Source organism: Pelophylax lessonae (genome assembly GCF_965119305.1).
Source record: "Pelophylax lessonae genome assembly, chromosome: 3".
Lineage (NCBI taxonomy): Eukaryota > Metazoa > Chordata > Amphibia > Anura > Ranidae > Pelophylax > Pelophylax lessonae.
The window spans coordinates 592,790,522-592,817,751 of NC_138770.1; the positions used below are offsets into that span (position 1 = coordinate 592,790,522).

Here is a 27,230-nt window from a genome sequence, read left to right on the forward strand (position 1 = left end):
CAATGAAGCGATCCAGGAGAAGTGAACAAAGTCAAGTCTGTTTCATATACACAATGGCTGAATGGTACAGAACATTACATAAATATGTTGCAGCAGTTTTGATCTTCTAAACATACTAATTAGTTGAATTAGAACAAGCCAGCATAAACCCACATAGCCCAGCAGCATCAACACAGTAATTATGAACAGTTGGACAACAAAGAGTGTCTATTATTTAAAACGCACCATCAGCGAGCGCGCTCCTCTCAATTCCACAATAACACTTTGGACGGCAAAAGCCAAACCAACAAACAGATGTGCAGCCTCAATAATTGGCATCAGCAACTGTTATAAAATGTCTGGATCTATTCAGGTCAAAGCGAACAAATATAATTGCGGTTTTAGTGGAAACAGGAGCACAGATCGCTTCCCACTTACTGCTCCTATATCACAGCAGTTGATCTATCATTGGCAGAAGGTGGTCTAAATCACAATTAAAATAACATTATAATACAAAATGCTATTGTTTTTTTGTTCTGAAAATAGAAACAATCCAGAAATTTACCAGGAGATAAAAATGAAAACAGAAGAAATAAATATGTATATACTGTATTACAGGGGTTGAAGCAGGGCTATAAGCTTATAAAATCTAGTTACACTTTCAGTAAAACCTATTTCGAAAAGTAGCTAGTATACCTACCCAAGACTTTCTTTAGATTATCTTTCTTCAATTTCCTGCCCAGTAAGAATCAAACAAAGAGAAGGCGCAGCACTACACGCCAGTCAGATTTTACTGCATTGCGCAGTGCTGTCAGTTTAACACTGTAAGATTACTTACAGGAAGAATGAGCATAGTGATGATGCCAACAGTGGTGTCATGCCCATTTCCTGTCTATTCAATAGGTTGTAGGTGTGTCCTTGAGCAAGCTGTACTTAAATGCAGTAGAGAAAAAGATTGATTGGTCACCTGGCCATGCCATCTGGAAGGAAGGCTCGGATCACAAGTCTGATGGAATAGAGTTGCCGCCAGAGTAGAAAATTCACACATCTTTGTATTTAGTTGCTTTCCTTGTGTTCTGTTGTGGCAGCATTGAATAAAAATGCTTTAATTATTGCAAACTTGATACTATAAAGCAAGGTTTCTCTAACTGCATCTGTACAGGTAGCTAAACTGCAGTGCTAGAGTGCTAATTATTCCACTTGTGAATACATGAGGTTAAAACATGCTATGTTGGTTGAAACTGAAAATAAATGAGGTTAAAACATGCTATGTTGGTTGAAACTGAAAATAAGTATAAGTATCTGTTGAACAGGTATCCACAGACATGGGATTGCTTCGAAAATTTTGTGAATTTCCTCCAGATCAGGTGACAACAGCCAAGTTTGTGTGCAATTGTAGACACCCTTGGCCACTATAGTTCTTTCAAAAATGAGCAACCAGCTGGACTGATATATTTTTTTTTATCCAATCGTTTTGTCGTCAAGGGGGTAGCTAGGGACATGGGCGTCAGCCAGATTTTTTATTTCGAAGGCATTAAAACCTATACTTGATGAATCTGAATGTGTCATTTAAAAGACTTTGTAAAATGGTTATCCAGTGGTTGGATAATGGTCTTGTGTGCTATGGAAGCCTAAGCCTCATGTCTATGGAAGCATAAATCAGGGCAATCAGTGCCTACAACAGTCTTTCTTAACCGTGATTACGTGAAACCCTAGGGTTGGTTGCTTTGGTTCCTTGAGCAATGATCAATTACGGACTCTCAGGTTAAGTAACTGCTGACACCAATGATATATTTAGCGATCTGTAATGGGGAATTCTTCTTACTGGCCACAAATCTAAGGAGCATTCTTCCACTGACCATCATGTTAATGTACCCGGAGCTGTAGATACTATATAGTAGTTCTTAACAGGGGTTCTCTGAGAGCTGACATTTCCACTGTGCTAAAGGCTTACACACATGCAGCACACACACACCCTGAGGAAGCAAATTTTGACATGCAAAACTACCATTGGCATTGGGGCTGCTTTAAACTATACCTTCTACTGTTCAACTTTCCCAAGTGAAAATTGCTGGACCAGCAAGGTGAATATGACATTGAGGTTTGCTTGTTTATGGATTTCACATTATTTTAAATATCTAAGCACCTAGAGTAACATAGATACACACACGAAATTAATAATAGGTTTTTTCCTTTCTAATTTCTGGAGGTGAAGTGCCCACACCGCTGAACTACCGAGTATGAATACTCCACAGGATTGATTGGACAGTACAGCGTTTATGCACGGCCCAATGGAGAAGTTTCTGAAAAGGGGACTGAATGACTTATGGGGTGAAAGGTGTTAGATAAAGATGTTGGTAAAATAAGTAACTGCAGTTTATGGGAGGGCAGGTTTACGTAAAGTAAGGGTAAAATTGCTCTGCAGTTATATTTTATAGGAAACAGTGTTTTGTATATATCCTCTTTCTCTCTTCATTATGTTGAAGATTGAAAAACACGATTTAAAAAAATTTTTAATTTTTCCCAATTATGAAATACTGCTTGTTTTGCTTTGCTTATACGTGTTCTGTATATAGTTCAAGAGCTCCGGTGCAAATGTATACAGTACACAGCTGAAAGAGTAAGAATGCCGTTCCCTTCCCCTAACTATCCGCTTGATTCATAAGGAGCATAGGGAGATTCAAATCAGAGAAAGTCTGAAAATAGTTTCAGCTATGCTTGCTTGTTAGAAAACCCTTAATGTTATATCACAAGTGCTGGTATCTGAAATAAAAATGTGTTAAAAAAATATATAAATGTATACAACTAGAAAAGAACAATAAAACATAGTTTAAAATAGTTTCAAACTTTTTAAACATTCATAAGACCATAAATGATATTTTTCCTTTAATAACAGTGAGATGTGATTTACTAAAACTTTTGCTAAAATGATTCTTTTGTGTTTAGGCTGGTATTCCCCAACCTTTGTGAGCATATTAGTCACATTCAAATACAACCAGAAGTGATTACAGTAAGTATGAAAAATAACACTAAAGTAATTACTATAATGTAATTATATAAATTAGGCAAACTCCAAAAGACTTCAAGCTTACAGAAATATATAATGTAGCAGGTGTTCAGACAGAATGGAACCAAGCATCTGCTGAGAGACTGCTGCAAGCAACATATAGGGCGATTGAGGGTCTTGTTGCTTCTGAGCCTCTTGCTGGGTATCATTGGTTTAAGTAGTTGTTACATTATTATAACTTATGCTGCATCAGTAGGATGTAAAAATATTCAGCCTTATTTGGTCACCCATACTGTGCCACCTCCCCATTCCCCCACCAGAAAGTCATATAAACCAATATTGCATACTCAATGAATTTAGGTAAAATCATTACTGTCCTGAAATTAGGATCTATATTATGGAAACTGTCTGCATGCACCCTCTATATCCACTTGCCCACTGGGCACTTATACCCTCTTCTTAACCAGGCCAATTTTCAGCTTTTAGTGCTCTCACAATTTGAATGAAAATTACTCATGCAGCACTGTACCCATATGAAATGTTTGTCCTTTTTTTCATACAAATAGAGCTTTCTTTTGGTGGTATTAAATTATTTTTTGTACTATAATAAGAAAAAAATCCGGAAATTTTGTAGAAAAAAAAAAAGATTTTTTCTTTGGTATCGGTTATAAGATTTTGCAAATTAGTTAATTTCCTTGATACATTTTGGCCAAAAGTTAAACTGCTACATATCTTTGGTAAAATAATGCAAATAGGTATATATTATTTGGTCTTTGTTAACGGTCATAGAGCCTACAAGCTATGAATGGCAATCACTGAAAATTTATCACACCTAATGTACCGACACTAACAAGCCAGGAAAGTACAAATACCCCCTAAATTACCCCTTTTTGGTAAGTAGCCGTTCCAAGGTATTTAGTAAGAGAAATGGAGAGCTTTTTTAAGTTGTAATTTTTTCCCAAAATTCTTTGCAATATTTAGACTTTTTTCGCTTTTTTTTCCACAAAATTGTCAAATTACTAAGTTATTTTTCACACGCTATATAGGCATACTTGCACTTACACCGCAAAACACATTCTGCTGCTCCTCCTTCTGCGTATGAAGATATCACATGTGTGAGATACACAGCCTGGCCACATAAAGAGGCCTAACATGCAAGTAGCACCTCCAGGAGTTCTAGGAGCATAAATTACACACATAATTTCCTGACAACCTATCTCATTTTTGAAGACCCTGGAGCACCAATACAAAAAAACGCCCACAAAATGACCCACTTTTGGAAAGCAAACACCTCAACGTATATTCTTTGAGGCATTAGGAGTCTTTTGAACATATTTTTTTCCACGTGTTTTTGGAAAATTTGGAAAGAATTAAAACTTTATTTTTTTTATTTTTTTTACACAAAGTTGTCCATTTATAAGATATTTCTAACACATAGCATGTACATAGCAAAAATGACAACCAGAAATACATTTTGTTATTCCTCCCGAGTATGGCGATACCACATGTGTGAGACTTTTACAGAGCCTGGCCCCATACAGAGGCCCAACATGCAGGGAGCACCATCAGGTGCTCTAGGGGGACATAAAATTACAAATCTAATTTCCTGACTACCTATTACATTTTTGTGGGGCATTGTAGAGCACTGATGTGACATGGATGAGCACTGATGTGGCATGGATGGGGCATGAATGAGGCACAGATGGGTATGAATGAGGCACAGATGGGTATGAACGAGGCACAGATGGGCATGAACGAGGCACAGATGGGCATGAACGAGGCACAGATGGGCATGAATGAGGCACAGATGGGCATGAACGAGGCACAGATGGGCATGAACGAGGCACAGATGGGCATGAATGAGGCACAGATGGGCATGAATGAGGCACAGATGGGCATGAATAAGGCACAAATGGGCATGAATGAGGCACAGATGGGCATGAATGAGGCACAGATGGGCATGAATGAGGCATGAGTGAGCACTGTTGTGGTCTCCCTCCTCTCCTCACATGCTGTACTGATTGGTTATGTGCACCGTGCAAGGTGAGGAGACCGCTGAACCAGACATGCACCAGTTTGTTGACAAATGATTGCTCAATCATTGGACAGAGAGATCACATGGTAAAGGGCTGCTGTCATTGGCCCTTTACAAAATCATTGGACAGAGAGATCACATGGTAAAGGGCTGCTGTCATTGGCCCTTTACCCTGATCTGTGATGCGCCGGGTCCAGAGAATCCAACAATCACGGAGATTACCGGGTGCGCACAATGTCATAGTACGCTCTTCCAGAATGAGCCGACTGCGTTATAGCCATCATTCGGCTATGGCCCGGTCGGCAAGTCGATATAGTATAATACATTGCTGGCTTGCAGGGGACTGCAGGTGCAAGAATCTAATCAAAGCTGTCAAATGTGTGGTCTCAAAATTAGTGGTAAGTTTTCAATATGTCTACATCTACTGTTTAGATCAGGGGGGTCAAACTCAATTTCATCAAGGGCTGCATCAGAATTATGGCTGTTCTCAAAGGGTCGGTTGTATCTGTAAGATTAGATGTCCAGAGCACCCCACCACCCCCTTACACCAGGTAACAAGAGTCCCCTCCACCATCAGGTTGAGCCCCCAAGTCTCCCTTCTATCACAGTTCACCCCCTTACATTGTGCTACTGCTGGGAAGAAGCTGGTGGAGGAGCTGGAAAGCAGAAAGTTAAGGATCTGGAGGAGGACTGGAGTCAGCTGCTGGAGTCTGCTAAATGCTGAGACCAGGGTAGACAGAAATGAGGGGGTGCTGTGGCTGCAAAGAGCTGCAGGATCTGTGGGATCTCTCATGCGACTGCTGAAATGGTGGGGTGGGGGCAAAGATCAGCCTCTTCAAGGCTACACTGAGATGCACAGTATCTGGTGGAGGAGTTCTGTCCTCCTCTCTGCTGCTGATTGCAGACACTAGGTGGGGGCGGAGATGAAGGGGGATGCCTCAGCTGCAAGGGCCACATTAAATGGCCTGGTGGGCCATATTAGTTTAAAACGTGTGGTTTAGATGAAGGGTACACTTTAAAATCTTTGCAGCTAAAAATTAAAAGAATTTCTTTTTTTCTTTCTTTTTTTTTCTTTTTTTGGTGCTGCAGCCTCGCTGGGGGTTGGGGGGTTGGGGCGGTGGTTTTAATTTTTATGCCCTTTTTTGTTTGTTGGGGTTTTTTTTTTTTCTGTCTTGTTGAGCCTGGGTATGCCCACACGGCTCTGTTTTGTGTATTGTTTGCAAAACCTTAATAAAAAGAATCTTTAAAATTAAAAGAAGCATATTCATCATTACGGATTGCAAAGATGCCCCAATATTACCCATTTACTTCCCTTAAACCTGTAGAATCACTTGCAGTGGTGAGCCCATATGCAATAACCACTTGATTAACATGAAAGAATATACAAAGCAAAATTAGGAGAACTCTGTAAGGCAGATGGGCATTGCTGCAGTACACAAGTTCTGCATTGAGTTAAACTTTAAATACTATAACCAATATAAAGCACACTAAAGATTTGTGGAATGAGGAGCGTGTCCAAGATGGCGATCTGAGAAGAGGCATGGTCCAGAGCTCTGCTGACCTTACTCCATTTATCTGGTCTCCCTGCTAACAGTTTCCCCTGTGGGTCGCCCTGGTCGAGTCCGGATGCCATACAAGTCAAAGCAGAGGGGGAAAAAGCTCCACTTCCGGCCGCTACCCAAAGTTACAGCATTGATGTGTGGCAGCTTCCCCCAGGCCTCTCTCCAGCATGGTGTCGCAGGTGGAGGCAGAGGAACCTGCTGAGGGGTTTCCATGAGGTGGCAATTTCCTCACACCAAGCCACGCTGACCAACAAAATTGAGGTTGTGCAGCAGGATGTGGGTCTTGGTAGACAAGACCTGGATAAGAACCGATCGCGCTTGTCGGTGGCGGAACAGCGGATCAGCCAGGCGGAGGACGCACTCACAGATCACTCTGCATCTATACATACCCTGCAAACCAAGGTCCAGGCTCTGGAACATAAAGTGGACGATGCAGAAAACAGAAACCGGTGGAATAATCTGAGTATCGTGGTACTACCTGAAGGAGCTGAAGTAAAAAAACAAAACACAGGTTTTCGTGGAGGAGCTTCTGTGGTCTCTGCTGCCTGATGCCCAATTTTCTCCTTTCTATGCTGCGGAAAGAGCTCACCAGATTCCACCGTCTCCTGGCCCCTTGGGCTCTCCCCCTCACACTCTAATCTTCCTTTTTTTCCCCCAACTACTCAGTGGAGACACCGGGGCTCTGTAGATCATTTGATCAAGTCAAGGTGGTTCTGCGAGCATGGGCTATAAAATATAGCATTCTGTTCCCAGCCAAACTGAGGGACCAAGAGGGTGAGACATTGCGATTTTTCACCTCCCCCCCCGAGATGCTGCCTCATGGCTTGAAACACTGCCTCTTCTACGTTGATGATCTGACTGGGCATGCCTCAAGATTGCTGTGCTGCTATTAGGGTTCTGATTGCCAGTGCATAAGTGGAATTCCCCTTCGGTCACTGCCTTGATGGCCCACACCAGATACAACAGTTTATTTTTTGTGATATGCCCTGACTGTCTCTACCTCTGCTTCCCCCCCCCTTTTCTTTTTTTTTTCTTTTTTTGATCCTACTGATGTCAGTGGTTCCTGATGGATTTTGCTTGATGAGGCAGACAAGATTCTACAAGGGTGAATAGCAGTGGCATCTGGCTGCCCTGTTTGATTATACCCGTGGATCCACCAATATCCTCACTCAGTCCTAACACAGGGGCTTGTTTCATTGTGCTCTGATGGGGGCGTGGGGTGTGTGTGTGTGTGTGTGTGTGTGTGTGTGTGTGTGTGTGTGTGTGTGTGGGGGGGGGGGGGGGGTTGTTGGTATTTAATTGTTTATTATCTCCTTGATTCGAAGGGTGTAACCAATACTGTGCTCCTGGGACTATCCGGGAGAATGAGTAGCAATACTAAAATGTTAGTGCCTCTATTGACTTGCTAGAATTTAATTTTTTTTCTTCTTTCTTCAGATTGTTCAAGGGGGCACACCCCCTCCAGTTCTATAGTTGGGGTTTTGGGACTTACCATGCACCTCTTATTTTACAAAGAATGTGGAGTGGGGGGGTTATACTTTATACAGTTTCAGAAACTATAGTAATGTTAAGTGTGTTTGGCTGTGTTTTTCTCCGCTGGTGGCCTGTTGCCTCCCCAGTTACTATTAATTGCTTTGTGTTTTATGACATGGTGCCTGTCTTTCAATTGCATATCCATTTAATGTATGTGGCAGCTAGAGCATGTTGGATTGATTCTCTATTCTCTGGGTCTGATCTTTAGTCCACAACGTAATTATCCTTTTGGTAGTTATACCATTAATGTACCCTTATGTCTAGAATAAAAATAATCTCTTGGAATGTTTGGGGCCTTAACGCTGCTGTTAAAAGATCCCTTGTTTTCAAATTTCTCCAGAAGGCTGCCCCGCATATATGTATTCTGCAGGAGACCCACCTTGTTGGCTCCAAAATACTGGGTCTCCGAAAGGCATGGGTTGGGGCACATTACTACGCTATATATTCTAACTATGCCAGGGGGTTAGTATACTAATTTAAAGATCTCTCCTGTTTCAAATATTGGATGTGTGTACAGACCCGGGGGGGGGGGGGCAGATATGTGATCCTTCATGCTCTTGTCTATGATAAACGCTTTGTTTTGGTGGGCCTTTATCTGCCCCCGCCTGCCGATGCTAAAGTCTTCTATAATATTATGCAGTTAGTGCGGACTTATGATACCCCTGAGGTTTTTATTTTGGGGAACTTCAATATGGTCCCTTCTCAGGAACTTCAGCACTGGGCCACTACTTTTTCTTTAACAGACGCTTGGCATCACTTTCACCCACAGGACAGGGCATATAATGTATTGATTTAGCTTTTGCCTCCTCCTGTGCTCTCTGGTGGATAGGAGAGGTTCAACACTCATCTCAGACCATGCCCCTCAATCTCATTTGTTCACTCTCCAATCCCATGAGTCTGTGGCTGTGGCGTCTGTCCAGGTACTGGGCTCTTGATACTAGGATACAGGTACCATTAATGGAAGATATTTGTAACTATTGGATCTCTGATGAGGGTTCTGCCAGTCCCAAGGTAGCATGGGATGCATTTAGGTCTTGGGGAGCGTATATTTCACAAATTTCCTCCCTGTAGAAAGAGGCAGCTCTCTCCCTGGAGGCTCTGGAGAAAGAAGCTGGGAGCCTCGAGGCGGCTTATATGGCTTCCCCAACTAGTTAGAACCATTTGTCCTGGCAGCAGGCACTGGGAGAACTTTTAGTTTAAAGAACTGAACAAACTAAAAACAATCTATGCTACACCCTGCTCAGAGAATATTTAAGTATGGTGACAAAAATGGCCAACTCCTGGCTGGCCTGGTTGGTTAGGGGGCCAGGTGGCCTCCACTCACATAGCGAGCATCTGGGACATGCAGGGTTCACTTCTAACCTCCCCTGGTGACATTAATAATAGGTTTGCGGAGTTCTTCAGAGAGGTGTATACCTCCAGAGCCCAGTACCCCCTTGCGGAATCGACTTGACGCCAATATTACCCTAGAGGAGGTGCAGACTGCCATTGGTGGGTTACAGGGTGGAAAGACTCCAGGGGTGGATGGTCTGCACACAGAATTTTCTCTGTTGCTCATTGACAGACGCAGTCCTCTTGATTAATATCAATTGGGTTATACTGCCCTCTACAGGAGTAGGACACTAGGCAGAAGAAAACGTTCTGGCCACACCTTAGGGGCAGTCCCAGAGGGTATATCCTCTCTCTCCCTGCTACAGGATGTTAGTTTTTTTCTGTCTAGTCAGGAGTAAGGACCTAAGTTCCTTGCTGAGATCTTTGGTCCTGGCAAGATTTTTTAGATAAATCCTTTTTAGTTAGCTTTTTTCTCCAGTTGTTCCTGTGAGATCTTCAAGTAATTATGCTGGAGCTGGGCGACGGGCTGGATGTTGAGGTCCAGTGGTTACCCCAGCCGGCCTACAAGCGCGTGCAGGCTCCAGCTCCGCGCTGGGTCGGCCGCGACACATTCAAGCAATTATGCTAGGTCTGGGCGACGTGCTGGATGCTGAGATCCAGTGGTCACCCCAGCCGGCTTGCGAACGCGTGCAGACCCTAGCTCCGCGCTGGGTTGGCCGCGACATAGTCCCACTGGACGGGGACTGGGCCCGCGAGTTAAACATCTCGCCAGGTCGCCTACGACCAATCTGAAATTGGAGTAGTGGCGTCCGTGTTGGCTGACAGCCCCCCACCGTGGTGGAGAGGGGTTCTGTCAGGAGTTGGTGCCCGCCTGTTCCGGTATGGTGAGTAGAATGTTCCCCCCCTCCCTCTGTCGGGTGGACGCGGGCCCCCTCCAGGGGATAATCGGACCCTCATAATCCCGGGTTCCCCTCTATCCTGTAACATACTCCTCCTATCTTTCCCACCTATTAGGGGTTGGTTAGTAAGGCTTGTCCTGTAAAGATATACACTCCAGGAGGCTTGGTTAGAGACTTACTATCCTAAAGGGATCCATGACTAAGGTTGTAAAGGATGGAGTATGGTACCGCGGGCATTACTAGTAGAACGGTCATCCAGATTGTCAGACACTTACCGTTTAAATCGCTAAGGTTTGTCAGGGATGGAGGATGGCCAGTAAAACAATCAGGCAGATTGTCGGACACCTACCGTGTGATTGGTCGGTTGCAGCGCACGGAACACCATCCTTTCAAATCCGTAAACTAAGGGTTGTCAGGGATGGAGATGGCGCCGTAGGCATTTCCACTAAAAACGGTTATGCAGATTGTCAGACACCTACCGTTGATCGGTCGGTTGCAGCCCGGAACACCATCCTTTCAAGTCGATCGGTCGGCTGCAGCATGGAAGCCATGACTAAGACGGTCAGGTAGGGTGCCGCGGGCATTACACTGACACCGGCAGAGGCTGCAAACGCGCATTTTTCCGTGGGCCACACAGGGCCGCCATTTTGGCGTAGCCTAGATGTCCACGCTATGGTGGCGGCCATCTTGGATACACCCAGCCTCGTGGAGCAGCGGTGGGAGTGCCGGAAGGGGCGGGCCACTTCCTTTATCCGGGTAGATCATTCCACAAGACTTCCTGTCCTGTAAAGACAGCGCTGAGAGTAGTCCGGTAGGAACTTCTGTGCATCAGGTGGTAAGCCTTGGGGGTGTCTCTTCTCTCCCTGTGGGGGCTCCAAAGCAAGTGGTCACTGAGGGGCGCTATTGCGCTGAGGGATTACTTTAAAGAGAAAAAGTTTTTTTCTTTAGTTTGAAATTTTGTCATTTGTTTGCTGACAGGTTCCTGGCTTTGCCATGGACCCTGCGACACGTGTATCCCCACCTGATCCCCTCAAAGTGACCACGGGACCCTCCAACTCTCCACTCACTATAGATGCATTATCAGCGGTCCTGGAGTCTTTAGTATCCCGGGTAGAGGTGGCCTGTCAGGGACGGGGGGCGAAGAAACGACCCCCGCCTACCCCTATTTCGTCTGACATATCAGATACGGATTCTGAGCCTGTCGCTGCGGCTGCAGGTCCCTCTTCTGGGGCTTGTGTCTCGGGTACCGTCTCCTCAGATAGTGAGGAGGACGTTTCTGCCTCCGCTATAGCACAAGAAGAAGCGTTGGTGGATGCACTAATTGTGTCTGTCCGGGAAACCTTAAGACTTGAGGTTACACCGGCAGAGGTAGCCGATACTGAAATTCCTTTTGGTACTCTCAAACCTACCAAGATGGCGAAGGTGTTTCCCTTGCCCAAATGTTTTGATAATATAATTAAAGAGGAATGGGGTCGTCCAAAACGAACCCCTGGTATTTCCAAACGGATTGCTAGGCACTAGCCGTTTGAGGAATCCCTCCTTAAAAAATGGACGGTACCACCATTGGTGGATTCACCGATTTCCAGACTAAATAAAGCTACTGTTATCCCGTTGGACGCTCCGTCCTTTAGGGATCCGGTGGTTCGTAAGGTGGAAGCTCTATCCCACTCCATTTTTTCCCTGATAGGGTCAGCCTTTAGGCCAGTGGTTGCCATTGGTCTGGTTTCACAAACATTGACAGAATGGACCAAGTTGTTACGCCGTGACCTAGAGGGGAGAAGTATCCCCCCGGCAGTATCGGACTTGCTGGAGCAGATGATACAAGGGCTACAGTTTGTCTGTGACGCCGCTCTGGACGCCACTCCATTGTTGGGGCGTGTATCGATTTCAGCAGTGGTCCTCAGGCGTGTGTTGTGGTTAAAGTGCTGGTCGGCGGATCAAGCTTCCAAAAAAGCTTTGGCTAATCTCCCCTTTCAAGGGAATCGCCTGTTTGGGGCCACCTTGGATGAGATCATCAAGGATCTCACTGGGGGCAAGAGCACTTTTTTGCCACAGACTACTAAGGGTAAAGGACTTCGTCACAGACAGGGCCTTCCTTTTCCGCTCATAAAAAGTTTTTTCGCCCCGCTGGGGCGGGCGATAAGGCAAAGCCCTCCAAAGCCCCTCCAGGGGGTTTCAAGGGGCGCTGATCGGGGAAACAAAAGTCCGGCACTTCCAGAGCTGAAGATAAAACCACTAAAGCCTGAAGGTGCGCCCCCACCCATATCTGGGGCGGGGGGACGTCTTCACCGGTTTCCGGATCCATCGCTTTCCAGAATCCCGGACAAATGGGTTCGCGAAGTCATACGGTCGGGATACAAGATCGAGTTTCGATCACTTCCACCGGTACGATTCTTCCCTTCCAATATTCGACTATCCCTGGATCGCTTAAAAGCTTTGCGGGGGGCAGTAACGGATTTGATGCAACAAGGAGTGGTGGTCCACGTTCCTTGGACAGAACGTTTTCAGGGGTTCTATTCGAACCTATTCACAATACCCAGAAAAGAGGGCAAGGTGCGTCCAATTCTGGACTTAAGAGCACTCAATCATTTTGTCCGGGTACAAAAATTCAAGATGGAGTCCATTCGCACAGTAGTGGCCTCCCTGCATCAGGGGGATTTTCAGGCGTCGATAGACATCAAGGATGCCTATCTTCACATTTCCATTTACGCAGGACATCAGCGTTTCCTTCGTTTTTCCGTGGGAGAGAACCATTATCAGTTTGCGGCGTTACCCTTTGGTCTCGCCTCTGCTCCCCGGGTCTTCACAAAGGTGTTAGCCCCAGTTTTGGCGCTGTTGCGACAGCGGGGTATATAGATTCTAGGTTACCTAGACGATCTTCTCCGTGCGGAGTCTCCACAGGCTCTGTTGCTAAATTTGGAGATCACTATGATCTCTTTGCAAGAGTTCGGTTGGCTGGTGAACCTGCAGAAGTCATCTCTGGTTCCCACCAGGAGGCTGGAATATCTAATTTTAGACACATCCCTGGCAAAAGTGTTTCTTCCTGCGGAGAAACTCCAGAAGGTTCAGTCAACGATTCAGTTGTTGCTGTCCGCCAACTGGCCTTACCTTCGGACTTGCATGAGGGCCCTGGGACTGATGGTGGCCTCCTTCGAGGCAGTACCGTTTGCCCAGTCCCATACCAAATCCTTCAAAAGGAGATTCTTCTCAAATGGAACCGAAATCCCGATTCCCTGGACAATCGGATCCGGCTGAGCGAGCGGACCAGGGAGTCTCTGGTCTGGTGGCTTCGGTCTCCGATGCTCAGCCAGGGGAAGTCATTTCTTCCGATATACTGGACGATTGACACCAAAGATGCCAGTCTATCCTGATGGGGAGGAATTCTCGACAGATTATCTGCTCAAGGGCTTTGGTCCCTGGAAGAGTCCAGGTTACCGATAAATGTATTGAAACTGAGAGCAATCAGACTTTGTCTGATTCACTAGACCGAGCAGCTCCGGGGCAGCCCGGTTCGGATCCAGTCGGACAATGCCACGGCCGTGGCTTACGTCAATCACCAAGGGGGCACCAAGAGTGTTCTGGCGGCCATAGAAGTGGCCAGCATTCTTCGTTGGGAGGAACGATTTGTTCCAGCTCTCTCTGCGGTATTCATTCCGGGGGTGGAAAACTGGCAGGCAGATTATCTCAGGCGTCAGATTCTGGATCAAGGGGAATGGCCTCTTCATCCAGAGGTATTTCACCAACTGTGCCTTTGTTGGGGCACCCTGGATGTGGATCTGTTGGCATCTCGGCTCAACAGGAAGGTGCGGAGGTTTGTAGCTCACTCCCGCGATCCTCTAGCAGACACCGCAGACGCGCTGGTCGCCCCGTGGGGGCAGTATCCGCTACTGTATGCCTTCCCTCCTCTCAAGTTGCTGCCGAAACTTCTTCGCAGGATAGAGGTGGAGGGGATTCCAGTTATCCTAGTAGCTCCGGACTGGCCTCGTCGAGCCTGGTACGCCGACTTGGTCAGGCTGGTAGCGGACGCTCCTTGGAGACTTCCTCTCAGGGAGGATCTGCTGTCTCAGGGACCGATCTTCCATCCTGCTTTACGATCGCTGGCTTTAACAGCCTGGCTGTGGAGACCCAGGTGCTGAAGGACAAGGGCTTGTCAGCTTCAGTTATTCCTACTCTAATTAAAGCGAGGAAAGCGACTTCCAGAAAAGTCTATCATCGCACATGGAAGTCTTATATCGCGTGGTGTGAATCCCTTGGGTTTCCTCCACGTTCTTATTCGGTGACCCGAATCTTGGCTTTTCTGCAACAGGGGGTTGAGCAGAAACTGGCCTTGAGCACTATCAAAGGTCAGGTTTCAGCGCTAGCAATCTTCTTTCAGAAGCCTCTGGCTACTCAGTCCTTGGTGCGGAATTTCATCCAGGGGGTGCAGCACCTGGCTCCGCCGGTGCGCGCACCCTTGCCGCCCTGGGATCTTAATTTGGTGCTGTCGGTTCTTCAGAAACCTCCCTTTGAAAATATCAGGGAGATTCCCTTGCTTACTTTATCCCAGAAGGTGGCCTTCTTGGTGGCTATCACTTCTGCACGCAGGGTGTCAGAACTGGCCGCATTGTCCTGTCATTCACCATATCTAGTTGTTCATAGGGATAAGGTGGTTCTTCGTCCGAATCCATCCTTCCTTCCTAAGGTGGTTTCAGAGTTTCATTTGAATAAGGACATTGTATTGCCTTCCCTGTGTCCTAAGCCCACTCATCCTCGGGAGTTTGCGTTGCATTCCTTGGATGTGGTTCGGGCGATCAGGGTATACTTGAATACTACGGACTCGTTTCGTAAGACGGATTCACTTTTTGTGATCACGGATGGCCCTAAAAAGGGGTTGCCTGCATCTGCCGCGACTATCTCCAGATGGATCAGACAGACGGTGGTACAGGCTTATTCTATTAAGGGTCGGGATCCTCCGTTTCCTGTTAAGGCGCACTCCACCCGGGCGCTTAGTGCTTCCTGGGCCTTTCGCCATCAAGCGTCAGTGGTTCAGGTTTGCAAGGCGGCTACATGGTCGTCGGTTCATACCTTTGCAAAATTTTATAAAGTTGATGTGATGGCATCGGCGGATGCCTCTTTTGGCCGCAAGGTTCTGCAGGCCGCTGTTTGAGGAGACCGTTGGTCTACCTCGAGGGTTTTTTCCTGTTGGGTTTTCAGTTGAGTCTCATCCTTTTGTCTGATGAGCCTTTAAGACTTCTAGTTGGCACCGGTTGGGCCTTCTGGATTGGATTTTGATTTCCGTTATCCCACCCCTCATTTGTGGCACTGCTTTGGGACGTCCCAATTGATATTAATCAAGAGGACTGCGTCTGTCAATGAGCGACAGAGAAAATTGGATTTTTGTAAGAACTTACCGTAAAATCCTTTTCTCTTAAGCTTGACAGACGCAGTACCCGCCCCTCTGTTTATGAGTTGGGTTGGGTTAAATTCTCTGACACTGCTTTGTGACAGAACTGATTTCCTGCAGCAGACAGGAAGAGGATATACCCTCTGGGACTGCCCCTAAGGTGGAGCCAGAACGTTTTCCTTCTGCCTAGTCCTATTCCTGTAGAGGGCAGCATAACCCAATTGATATTAATCAAGAGGACTGCGTCTGTCAATGAGCTTAAGAGAAAAGGATTTTACGATAAGTTCTTACAAAAATCCAATTTTATTCTCAATATGTTGACTTGGTTGCCCCTAGCCTAACTGCCCATTTCTCTAAGTTTAAAAAATTGGAATCCCTACTGAATCTATGGAAGAGGTAATCATTGTGTTCATGCCCAAGCCCGGTAAGAGCCCATAGGACTGTGCCTCCTATATATATATTCTTACAAAAAGTTTAGCTTCCGGGTTGTCCACTGTCATCTCTGCTCTAATCCAGGTTGACCAAAATGGCTTCATGCCTGATAAGGGTACTGATATTAACATTAGGTGCATCATTCTAAATCTTTCCCCTGACCCATGATAATATTGCCTCCCTAGATGCAGAAAAGGCTTTGGATTCTGTTGAATGGGTATATCTATGGAAGGTTCTCCGTCAGTTTGGGTTTGGGCCAAAGTTTAGGTGCTGGATCCAAATGAATTGGGAATTGGGAACCTAGAGCGAGGGTATGAACTAATAAATAGATTTCCGACCCTTTTAGACTTTGTAGAGGCACTCGTCAGGGTCGTCCGCTGTCCCCTAGCATGTTTGCCCTGGCCCTGGAGCCTCTGGCGATTTTTATCAGGGACTTTTCAGCAGTTTAGGGGTTGTGGATTGGAGGTCTAGAGGAGAAGCTGTCCCTCAATGCGGACGATGTCCTACTTTATCTTAATAATGTGGGTCCTTCGCTTGCAGCTGCTCTAGAGATATTTGATAAGTTTGGCGCATTCTCGGTTATCCGTATTAATTGGTCAAAACCGGTCCTTTTTCCCTTGGATGACCAGGTGCCTTTCCTAGCCAGCCCCACACCCTTACAATGGATCATGGAGTTCAGATATCTTGGGGTACAGATGACTAGGGATGTGTCCTAGTACTACCCCTGTATTATTCTTCCCCTGCTTTCTCTGATTAAAGAAAGATGCTCCTTGTGGTCTGGGTTCCCTCTCAATCTCCTGGGTCCTATTAATGTCATTAAAATGATACTATTGATAACTACCTATTTAGGAACTTCCCAGTGTGGATCCCAACCTCTTTCTTTCAGGAAGTGGATCACTGTATTGGGACCTTTATATGGAATGGCGCCCTCCCTCGCCTAGCGAAGTCCACACTCCACCTTCCTGTGCAGATGGGGGAATTAGCCCTACCAAACTTCCAAGTTAATTATTGTGCGGCGATGCTGGTAAGAAAATACTGGTGGTTTGAGGGCTCATGTTCTAATGCTCTAATTCCACGGTGTGTGTGAAGGCCGCCCACCTGGGCTCCGTGCTGGATTTACAGAACCTAGTTTATAGGGGTCCAGGGCTGAGGTTCCGGGTCCAACCAGGGCAACATTGCGGACCTGGATGATGGCTAGGCGTCGATTTTTCCAGGACTGTCATTGGTCCCTAGTTCAACCTCTCTGGGGAAATCCCAGTCTGCCTAATTTTTGATCTATTCCCAATCATAATGTATTGACGTGCTACGGCATAAAGACTCGACGGGATATTATGCCAGAGGGAACATTGTTGTCTTTTCCTCAACTCTTCCAGGTGTATATGTTGCAATGATGGATGACTTTCCATTCGGCGCAGCTTTGCCATGCTGCCAGAGCCCAATTCCCTACTCCTTCAGTTGAACCCTGTTGAGAAACTACTGTCCCAAAAGGGATCTTGAGAAACCTCTTTCTGCACTATATGGGACCCTGCTTGCGACTGACTCCCCCAAAATAGATAAATAATGGGAAATCTGCAAAGGGATATTACCTCCATGGATAGAGAGGACTGGGAGGATTGTCTTGAGGCGTGGCCCAAATTGGTAATCTCCTCTAGAGATAAGGTGACATAGGTAAAATTTTTACACAGAGTCTATTATACACTAGTAAGACTTCAAAGAATATACCCGGGTAGGGACCCCCACTCCCCCCGTTGCTTGACCCAACTGGGCACTTTTTCTTATGTTTTGGGAATGTCCCAAGGTGTATGCCTTCTTGCTCGAGATTTTTGAGAGGATTAATCGTAAACTTGATCGATCAGTCCCAATGTCTCCAGAGTTAGCCCTACTAGGGATTCATGAGGATGTCAAACGATCTCATCATAGTAAACTACTGATATCGCATCTATTGTTTTATGCCAAAAAAGGAATTCTGTGTAAGTGGCTCTCCCCCTCCCCCCCGCCTTGCCATCTTGGTAGGCCATGATTGATGCCGTGTTGCCTCTCTACAAGATGACGTACATTAGTCGTGGCTGCCTATGGAAGTTTGATAAGGTGTGGCTGCCTTGGACTTCCTAGTGAGGTGGACTTGCTATGTCTCCCTATCCTCCTTTGTCGTCGTCGTCACCCCCCCCCCCCCCCCCCCGTATTTTTTTTTTTTTTTTTTTTTTTTGATGGAGAGGATATAGATTCATCCCTTTTGGATATGTTGGAATTGGTCCTACAAGAATAATGTGTGCTTTCCAATGATACTATGATTTAATTCTGCTGCACGTTCACGATTTGGATATGGTTTACCCTTGCTCTTGCAATAATACACCATGTTGTACAGTTTCTGTGGTTATTATCCTGATAAAAGATTTGTGGAATACATTAATGGGGTGGGTCAAGAGTCACAAAAAAATAGATGAATAGAAGAGGAAACACTATTGCCCCTCAGCTAAGGTCACTTGTTCCTAAATAAAAGTCTAAATAGATGTTTAGCTGTTAGGAATATACAATGACAATGCAGTTAAAGAGCAATGCAGGAGCAAACCACATTGTTGAGCCATGGTAAATTGAGAGCAGGAAGTACACTAAAGTCAGTTCTACAGTAACAATCTTGTAATCCTGGTTTGGGCATTGCCTTTAATCTGTGCCTTGATTTCCAGGGCAGGTTTCAAGGACCCTGAAACTTAACCTCCTTCTCCATTCCACTGACACCCACTTATTACAAAAGAGCTACTTTGCAATTTTCTATTGGGTGTGAGTCATATAGTGCAATGATACTGGACAAGCACTGCTCTCAGAACTCTGTGAAAGAATGAATTGCATGTAGCCAGGTGATGGGCTACAGCAATATGGAGAAGGAGACGTTACCTTTTATTCTTCTCTTCCTCTACTGAGACACTGATGTTATGATACACTATTCTCCAGCCAGCAGGGGGCAAGCTAAAGTCAAGCAACACTATAGACTTCCATACAGACTGAGTGCTGAAAATCCGGGATGTTGTCATTTGAGATGGCAACTATATAAAATGGGACAAAGACTCCTTACACTACAGATCCCAAGAGGCACTTTGCAGTAAGGGGAGTGTAAAGATGATTTTTATTAAGTTGCCTAGGAAAACTTCCGCTTGGCACCGAGGGAGTTGGAGAGAGAGCACCTCTGTCTGGATATTTGCACACCAGAAGGAGACCATACCAGTGGAGATTCAAGCATAAAACTGAAATGGAGGGCACCCGGGGGCAGCACAACACTACCCACATCACAGCACCTGCACTGCTGCCTCAGAGACTGAAGCATCCACTCACCCTCTGTCTCCCACTGCTGATCACCAGAGGCTTTCGGAGAGAGACTGATAGGGCCCCTCTTTTACAGTGAGAGGTTGCAGTATCATCCCTGGGACTTGTAAAAGGGCTATTTGCCCTTTGCTGATACTGCTAGCAGGGACTGAGCCACTAAGAGCAGGAGCACCAAAATTACCCAATCTATACCGCACCCATACTGCACCTATTCCAAAGTTAGACTGCACCTATACCAACCCTATACCGCATAATATAGAACTTTTACAGCATCTTTACAAGATCTGCCTTGCACCTGTGCAAAGAGTATAATGTACCTATACTGGCTCTTTACGGAATTCAGGTTAATTGCACCAATGCTCCTGAGGGTCCCAATGATAGCAGGCAGAAGAAAACCTCAAAGGATTGCCCCTCTCAATAATTATTCTGCAAACCCCCTTTGTTCCCCATGCACCCTTGACTACCATCCTTTTTTCTTTTGGACCGTGCATACCCAGTCAGTCTAGGACTACCACACCGCCATAAATGCGCTCCGGTAGAATAGTTCCAGCACACGGTAGGTTAAACTTTACTATTGCTCACTGCTGCACTTGAAGTGGCCTTGCTGCTGTTTATGCTGATCTGGATGCCAAATGTCATCTTATGCCAAGTCCTTACTCCTAATTACTTTGTATGCTAAATTGTGTTATTACCACTTAGTCCATTTGATGCTTACCTAGTTACCAAGTCACTTTGGGTGGGGGGCTCATGGAACCCAGATTCCTTTAGAGAGGTCAGGAAACTCCTTGTCCAGCTTCCCCGGCCCCTCTTATGTGTAAGTCACCCTGTGTCTATTCGGGGCGCAGGGTGGTCAAGAACCCCAGTCGAGTCTGCACCAATCAGACTCGCTGTACAACCACACCGCCTTTCTTGTTACCCCGGTTATCCTGGGTTCTATATGTTTGACTTGTGTTGAAAGAATGAAGGCCCTCTTTCACTTGGGAAAATAATATTTCTGAACAATATCCCTCAAGAAATATATAAAGATAAACAATTTGTCTTTTCAGATTGCTTGAATATTGCAGGAGTGTCTCATAGACCCTTGCAAGATAGTGAGGTGGGGTGGGGTTTGCTGCTGTCAAGTACCTGTATTCCATTGTTCTATTGTTTCTGTCTGCCTTAAGATCTACCTATTATGGGATGTATATGTGTATGTGGATTGGCTGCTAAGGGGTGGGGGGGTTGTCCCAGAGTGTATATATCTTTGTGCCTGTGTTTGAACAGTCTTAATCTGGTTTCCTCCAAAACTGGTGCTGTCTAGTTCTTGGGGTAACTATAGCCAGATTCACGGATCTAGTGTTCCAGATCTTAGGCAGCAGCTTCTTGATGGAGATACCCAGTCAGGGTGTCCGGAGTCCGTCACACTTTGTATGCTAAATTGTGTTATTACCACTTAGTCCATTTGATGCTTACCTAGTTACCAACCATATTGGATGACAATATATTACATCTTTACTACCTAATTTGCTGCCTGTTTTCTTTGATATAGCACTACAATTATGTAACAAGTATTAATTTCAATGATTTTCTGCGATATTGCATGTTTGTACACTCAACCTGGTGTGTCAAGAGAGACTGATGTTCTTGAAAAAGTTGAGCCAAAAAACAGAGGACCCATCCCATCCAGCGGCTCTTATGGGGTGGAGGGGGGTAGCACTACAGTGCATTTCAGCCTACACTTTCATATTTGGTCTTAAAGTAAACCTGCCACCATGGTATATAATGGTATGGAATGAGTAGACGTTGCCTTTAGAATTCAAGCTCATTTACCATCAGAATAGTCAAGCTTTAAATTCAGTAAAAACTGCATGTCAAAATGATCAGAAGATCCAGAGATATACGTTGCTCATTTTACATGCAAATCTTAGCTTTTCCCTACATGTAGTTTCTGTCTATGAGTTTTTAGTCATTCGCTCAGTTTGAATATTCTGGACAGATTTTATCTAAGTAGCAGCAGATATATAGTATCTATACGTACACCCTACGCCCTGTTCAGCCACAGGAGCTACGTAAAGTAGGAGTTTGTGACACCTCCCCTGCCTCCCACTGTTCAGAGCCTCATGTCTGAGTAAACAATCACCAGGCTCCAGTGTGGTCACATGAGCACAGGATGTGTTCACTTTCAGAAATTCAAAACTTGCACAGGTATTTTGTTACAATCTGGTGGGTGGTACCAAAATTCTAGCAGACTTGTTGGATCTTCATAATCACAGAACTAAGTAGTATAAAAAAAAATATGATGAAGTAATATTTCACAATCATAGCAATTAAAACAGGTCTAACCCATTCCAGCTGTCCTTTGTAAATGGGTTGAGATTTGCTCTATAAATATTAAGTCTACATAAAACATATGAAGCAGATGTTTTTTTGCCTACTGCCTTTAAGAAATCGTCACTCTGGAGCTGATGACTCTTGTGTAGAAGTCACTGCAGACATGACTGAATAAACTAAGGCCAAATTAACAACACAAGAAATAGTTATTTTATTTTTCCCTTTTCTTTATATGGTTAGGCAAGTTTTATGCTACTCTGGGTTTATGACTATTTTTCTACAGCATGCAATAGAGAAGGAAAGTCAGATTCAGACATTGAAATGTGTCATTTTACGAGGATATTAATTGCAGTGTTCAATCATATTTAACTTTACATACAATTTTCTAAAAATGTATAAGCATTTTAAAACTATTTTAGCATTCCATCGAGTCTATCATAGTATGCTTATCTATAGAAAAAAAGTCATACCTACTGCACACGTAGATAAGGCAAAGAAAGTGTTGCTAAATTAGCTGATGATTTTCTTGGCGACAAGTAAGGTACTCGTAAGACACAATGTATCAAATGCACAGAAAATCTTCTGGTGGACCAGTCATCCAAACAACCATACCAGACAATGCGGCTGTTTTACCAAAGTAGTTGAGAATCATGTTTAAACAATTTGTGCATTTTCAGGCAAAAAATCATGTGAAAAAGAAAAATTCATGTTCACTTCAAATATCCAAACACGTGCAAATGAAACAAGTAAAAAATCATTTGTATTTCACATAATTTGATAATTGAAGTGAATATTCATAAAATGTATCGAATAAAGATTCTCATCTCCTTTAATAAATCCACCTCAATATCTGCTACTGTTATTTAGCTCGGTTATGTGTCTCCACTTACATAGTAGATACTTAAATGTGTACGGTGAAGCACCTGGTACCAAAGTTCATGTGACTTAAAGGACTTTTTGAAATATGTAATGGTTAAGATAATCAGATACAGCCAACACAATTTGGGGGAAAAGCCCCCCCGTCATGGTTTGAGAAGTCCTTTTTTAATAAAATCACAACAGAAAGCACAAGGGCACATGCGTTATGGTTTGATGAAGACTTGATGAAGACCATTAAATGTTTAAAAAAGTCCTTTAAAATGGACTTTTGCTTCAGGTGCTCCTCTGTACATATTCAAGAATCTACTATCTAGCAAGTGTTTCCTTGTGTCACCCATCAAAACCAATTTTTACTTCTGTTGGTCCAGCACTATCTCAAACACATCAGGCATCCACACACATATGACCTTTAATAATACATATTGTTCATTGTTTTTTTTAAATGCTTATTCTCTGAAAAATTGTTGACTATGCATTTTCACGGGCAACATCTGACACTGCCTGACAAAATATCAACCAACCCGAGAGATTTCTAGGCAAACATTGGTTAGTTGCCAACATCTAGTGTTACTATGTGGCAACAAAAACTTGCTGATGGTCAAACAAACCTAAAAAATAAATAAATTATATTGAACACTGAGATGGATTAAAGGAGAATGAAGCCCTAGTCAATAGGCACAAAGAATCCACTGCAATGTCACTGTGTATACTGGCATGGCCCCTCCCTATTGGACTCCAATTGTCTAAAAATGCACACTCCCTTGTTAAGTTATAGGTAGGTACACAGCTGTGATCAACCATGTTATTTTTCTGGTTTACAGCAGAAGCATGAACATTTCTAACTGGGCCCCCTGAACATTCACCAGGCCCTAGGCTCTTGCAAAGGTTCACTTGTGGATGATTGAGCTTTTTATCTAATGACTGCTGAGTCTGGCACCTTTGGAAATGCAATGCACAGGAAGTCAAGAGTAGTGGCCAATCAAGTTTGGTTTTAATATGAAACAAGAAAATAACATCTGCATAAATGCTTGGGATCACTCATATTTTTGCACCAATATTCTCTATTACTGCTGCCTGTAACAGTTATAGATTTGTTAAAAGTCATGGCTTTTTCCTGACCTGTAGAAGTAGGGGAGGTCAGTATTTAGAGTGAGGCCACACGGCCTTATCTACAAGTCAGTAATTCAAAATCTTGATGCAACAGGGTCATCATGACTTCAAGGCAACTAGAATTTTCAAAACGGGAAATTGGCTTCCATATTTGTCTTAAAGTGATTGTAAAGCCTTTTTTTTTATTTTTTAACAACAAACATGTTATACTTGCCTCCTCTGTACAATTAGTTTTGCACAGGGCAGCCTGGATCCTCCTCTTCTTGGGTCCCCGGTCACTGCTTCTAGCCCCTCCCTCCTATTAAGTTCGACAACAGGCAGCTTGCTATGGGAGGAAACCTGAGTCGAGCTGCAGCTCCGGGTGTCTATTTAGACACAGAGCTGCCCTTCGGCCCCACCCCCTCTCTCTCCTGATTGACTGACTTTGACAGCTGCAGGAGCCAATGGCACTGTGGCTGTGTCTCAGCCAATCAGGAGGGAGAGTTCCGGACAGCCAAGGGACTCATGGACATCGCTGGATAGAGATGGGGCTCAGGTAAGTTAGGGGGGCTGCTACACTCAGAAGGTTTTTTTTATCTTAATGCAAAGAATGAATTAAGATGAAAAACCTTCTGCCTTTCCAACTCCTTTAACGCAAGTTGCCTCTAGGCGAGTTCTATATGGTCCTGTCCAATCTCCTGGGTACTGTTTTAAACCAACTTTTTTTTACTCATGTTGCAAATAAAAAATGCAAAAAAAAAAAAAAAAAAGAAAGGGTTTTCAACTTTTCATACATTATTGCTTTAGAAAAGAAGAATCTGTTACTTTTAACCACTTGCCGACCGCCGCACGCCGATCTACGTCGGCGGTCAGCCCCTCACAGGCAAAGTGACGTAGGGCTACGTCACTAGCTTGTGAGGGTCTAGGGAGCGAGCGCGCGCCGCCGGAGGCGCGCTCCCGCTCCCGCGTGGTCACGGAACCCCCCGCGCGTGTGACCGGCGGACCCGATGTCCGCCGGCCACTCTGCGATCGGCGGGGGAGAGGGAGAAAGTCAGGCAGCTTGTGTAAACAAGCTGCCTGTCATTCTCCCCTCTGTATGAGAGCTGATCATATGGATCTACTATGTAGATCCGTTGATCACTCTGCATACAGATGAAGCCACAGCCAATCACAGTAAGAATCACGCCCCTAGGGACACACACAGCCCCTCCCTCTAAAATAAAGTTAACCCCTTCACTGCCAGTGTATTTTTACAGTAACAGTGCATATATATAGCACTGATTACTGTAGAAATGTCACTGCTAACCCCAAAAGTGTCAAAAATGTCAGTCAAGGGTCCGATCTGTCCGCCGCAATGTCGCAGTACCGCAAAAAAAAACGCAGATCGCCGCCATTACGCGTTAAAAAAAAAAAACAAAAATGACAAAAAACTTTCCCTTAGTCAGTAAACGCAATAACTTTTGCGCAAACCAATCAAAATACGCTTTTTGCAATTTTTTTTACCAAACATAGGTAGCATAAAACAAATTGGCCGAAAATGTTAAAAAATTTTGATTTTTACATTTTTTTGGGGGGGGGAATTTCATATAAAAAAAAGGGAAAAATATTGCTATTTTTGCAAAATTGACGCTCTTTTTTTGTTTATAGCGCGTGATCAAAAAAAATCGCACAGGTGATCAAATACCGCCAAAAGAAAGCTCTGTTTGTGGGAAAAAAAGGACGCCAAATTTGTTTAGGTACAGCGTCGCACGACCGCGCAATTGTCCGTTAAAGTCACGCAGTGCCGAATCGCAAAATACCCCCTGGTCGTTTAGCAGCCAAATCCTCTGGGGCTTAAGTGGTTAAAATGTGTCTTGATGTTCAAAGGAAAAAAGTAGATATGTTTTACCTAAATGGTCCTTACTAAATACATTACAGACCAATGCAGTAGGTTTAAACAACCAACCTGAAATCTTCAATAATCACTCAGAAAACTAGTCAAACACCACCAAGATTATTATTTTTTTTCTTTTTTTGGACAAGATTAACATTTACTGTAGGTTTTATTGTCTTGTTGTCAAGTTAACCAATTTTAGAACATGAAATATCAAGCAGCACTTACCTCCGCCTCCTCCAAGAAGACTCGAGTTTGCTGAAAAAAAATAAAAAAAGGAAATATTAAGGTCACATACACAAAACGAAGCTCGTTATGTTCAGCACAACTACAAGTGACCAATGTGTTCTGCTAAGATGGTGCATTTCCATTTCACACACCTGGGCTGTTGTAAATCAATGACACACTGACTACATCAGTTCCCACCAGAGATATTCTTCTTAAGCGTATCTAAATTATTTTCACAGCTGATGCATCAACAGTTTCATGCCACACTTCTGATTATGAAGCTTAAAGTATTTAATTAAAACGCTGTCAAGATATAACATTTTCACAGCACAATGTCTTTAGAAAAAAGTTCCACATTATCTAAATACCATCCCTGTGTGTTCTTTGAAGACATTTAGCTAGGAGTGAGCTTGGAAGGCTCAAGACTAGAAAGCAGAAAACAGGATTAATTAGCTATGAAAAAGAAAGAAAAAACACTTTCAACTTCAGATCCGGCCAAGGTGCTATGCCTTGATAGGTATGGTACTGGTCACTGGCACAAACACTTGAAAAGCTATTATAGGAAATAGAATGTACAAGACCCAACCCGCATGAAAAAAAAAAAAAAAAAAGAGTAAAAGTTTATATTTGAATCATTTTAGTCTCGGATGCTGCCTGCAGACGCTAGATGGTGGCCAGATTTACGTATGTAACCCAGTCTCCAGTCACTCTTTTGAAAGCAGATTCTATAAACATAACAACTTGCATTTTTGTTCCAATGGAGAAAGGGAACGAAGGGGTCACCAGAGGTTGCAATGAAAACTATTAATTGGCTAGCAAAGTCCATCTCAGCCAATCATCATTCCTAAGCCAGGGAATATAAGCCAGGATCATGGTGGACACTACCAACATACTAACATGACTCAGCTGTACTGCAATGCTACAGTTTTAGTTGGCCTTTCTAAGTGAAGACTACAAGCAAAGTATTTTACTCTGTGTTAGATACCCTGTATCTCCACCCAGGATAGACATCTGCATGCACATATCCTATACAGCTTCATGCCTGTTCAAGATCAGGGCTCAGTCCCTACTAAAATAACACACAGGGCATGTAGGAAAGATTCCCTTGTGTTAACATTCAGTAATTTATAATGTGGTGCTGCCTCTGGTAGTCATTTGTAACCGGGTAGCAGTCTGATATTCTGTAGTAACTTCACAGTAGTCTAACTGCTTTTTAAAACCGGACAAAGATCTCTAATATTCTCTTGTAACATAGCAGGAGTCTCTAAACTGTAACTGCAACTATGCTTTATTTAAAATCTAGAAGGCTTCTTCCAAACTTTTGTCAGAGTCTGCAAGTTATGCAGAGTTGAGGCTACAAGGGAGCTCAAA

At 44.2% G+C, this 27,230-nt stretch overlaps 1 protein-coding gene across 1 annotated transcript in view; it reads right to left on the bottom strand.

The window, feature by feature from the left end:
• Nucleotides 1-27,230, bottom strand: part of MACROD2 (mono-ADP ribosylhydrolase 2) — a gene marked incomplete at its 3' end in the record, with an annotated part of 3,247,744 nt that overhangs the window by 2,281,569 nt on the left and 938,945 nt on the right. The window contains 1 exon segment of the mRNA XM_082250969.1: nt 25,860-25,889. Coding sequence (XP_082107095.1) covers nt 25,860-25,889 — 30 coding nt within the window.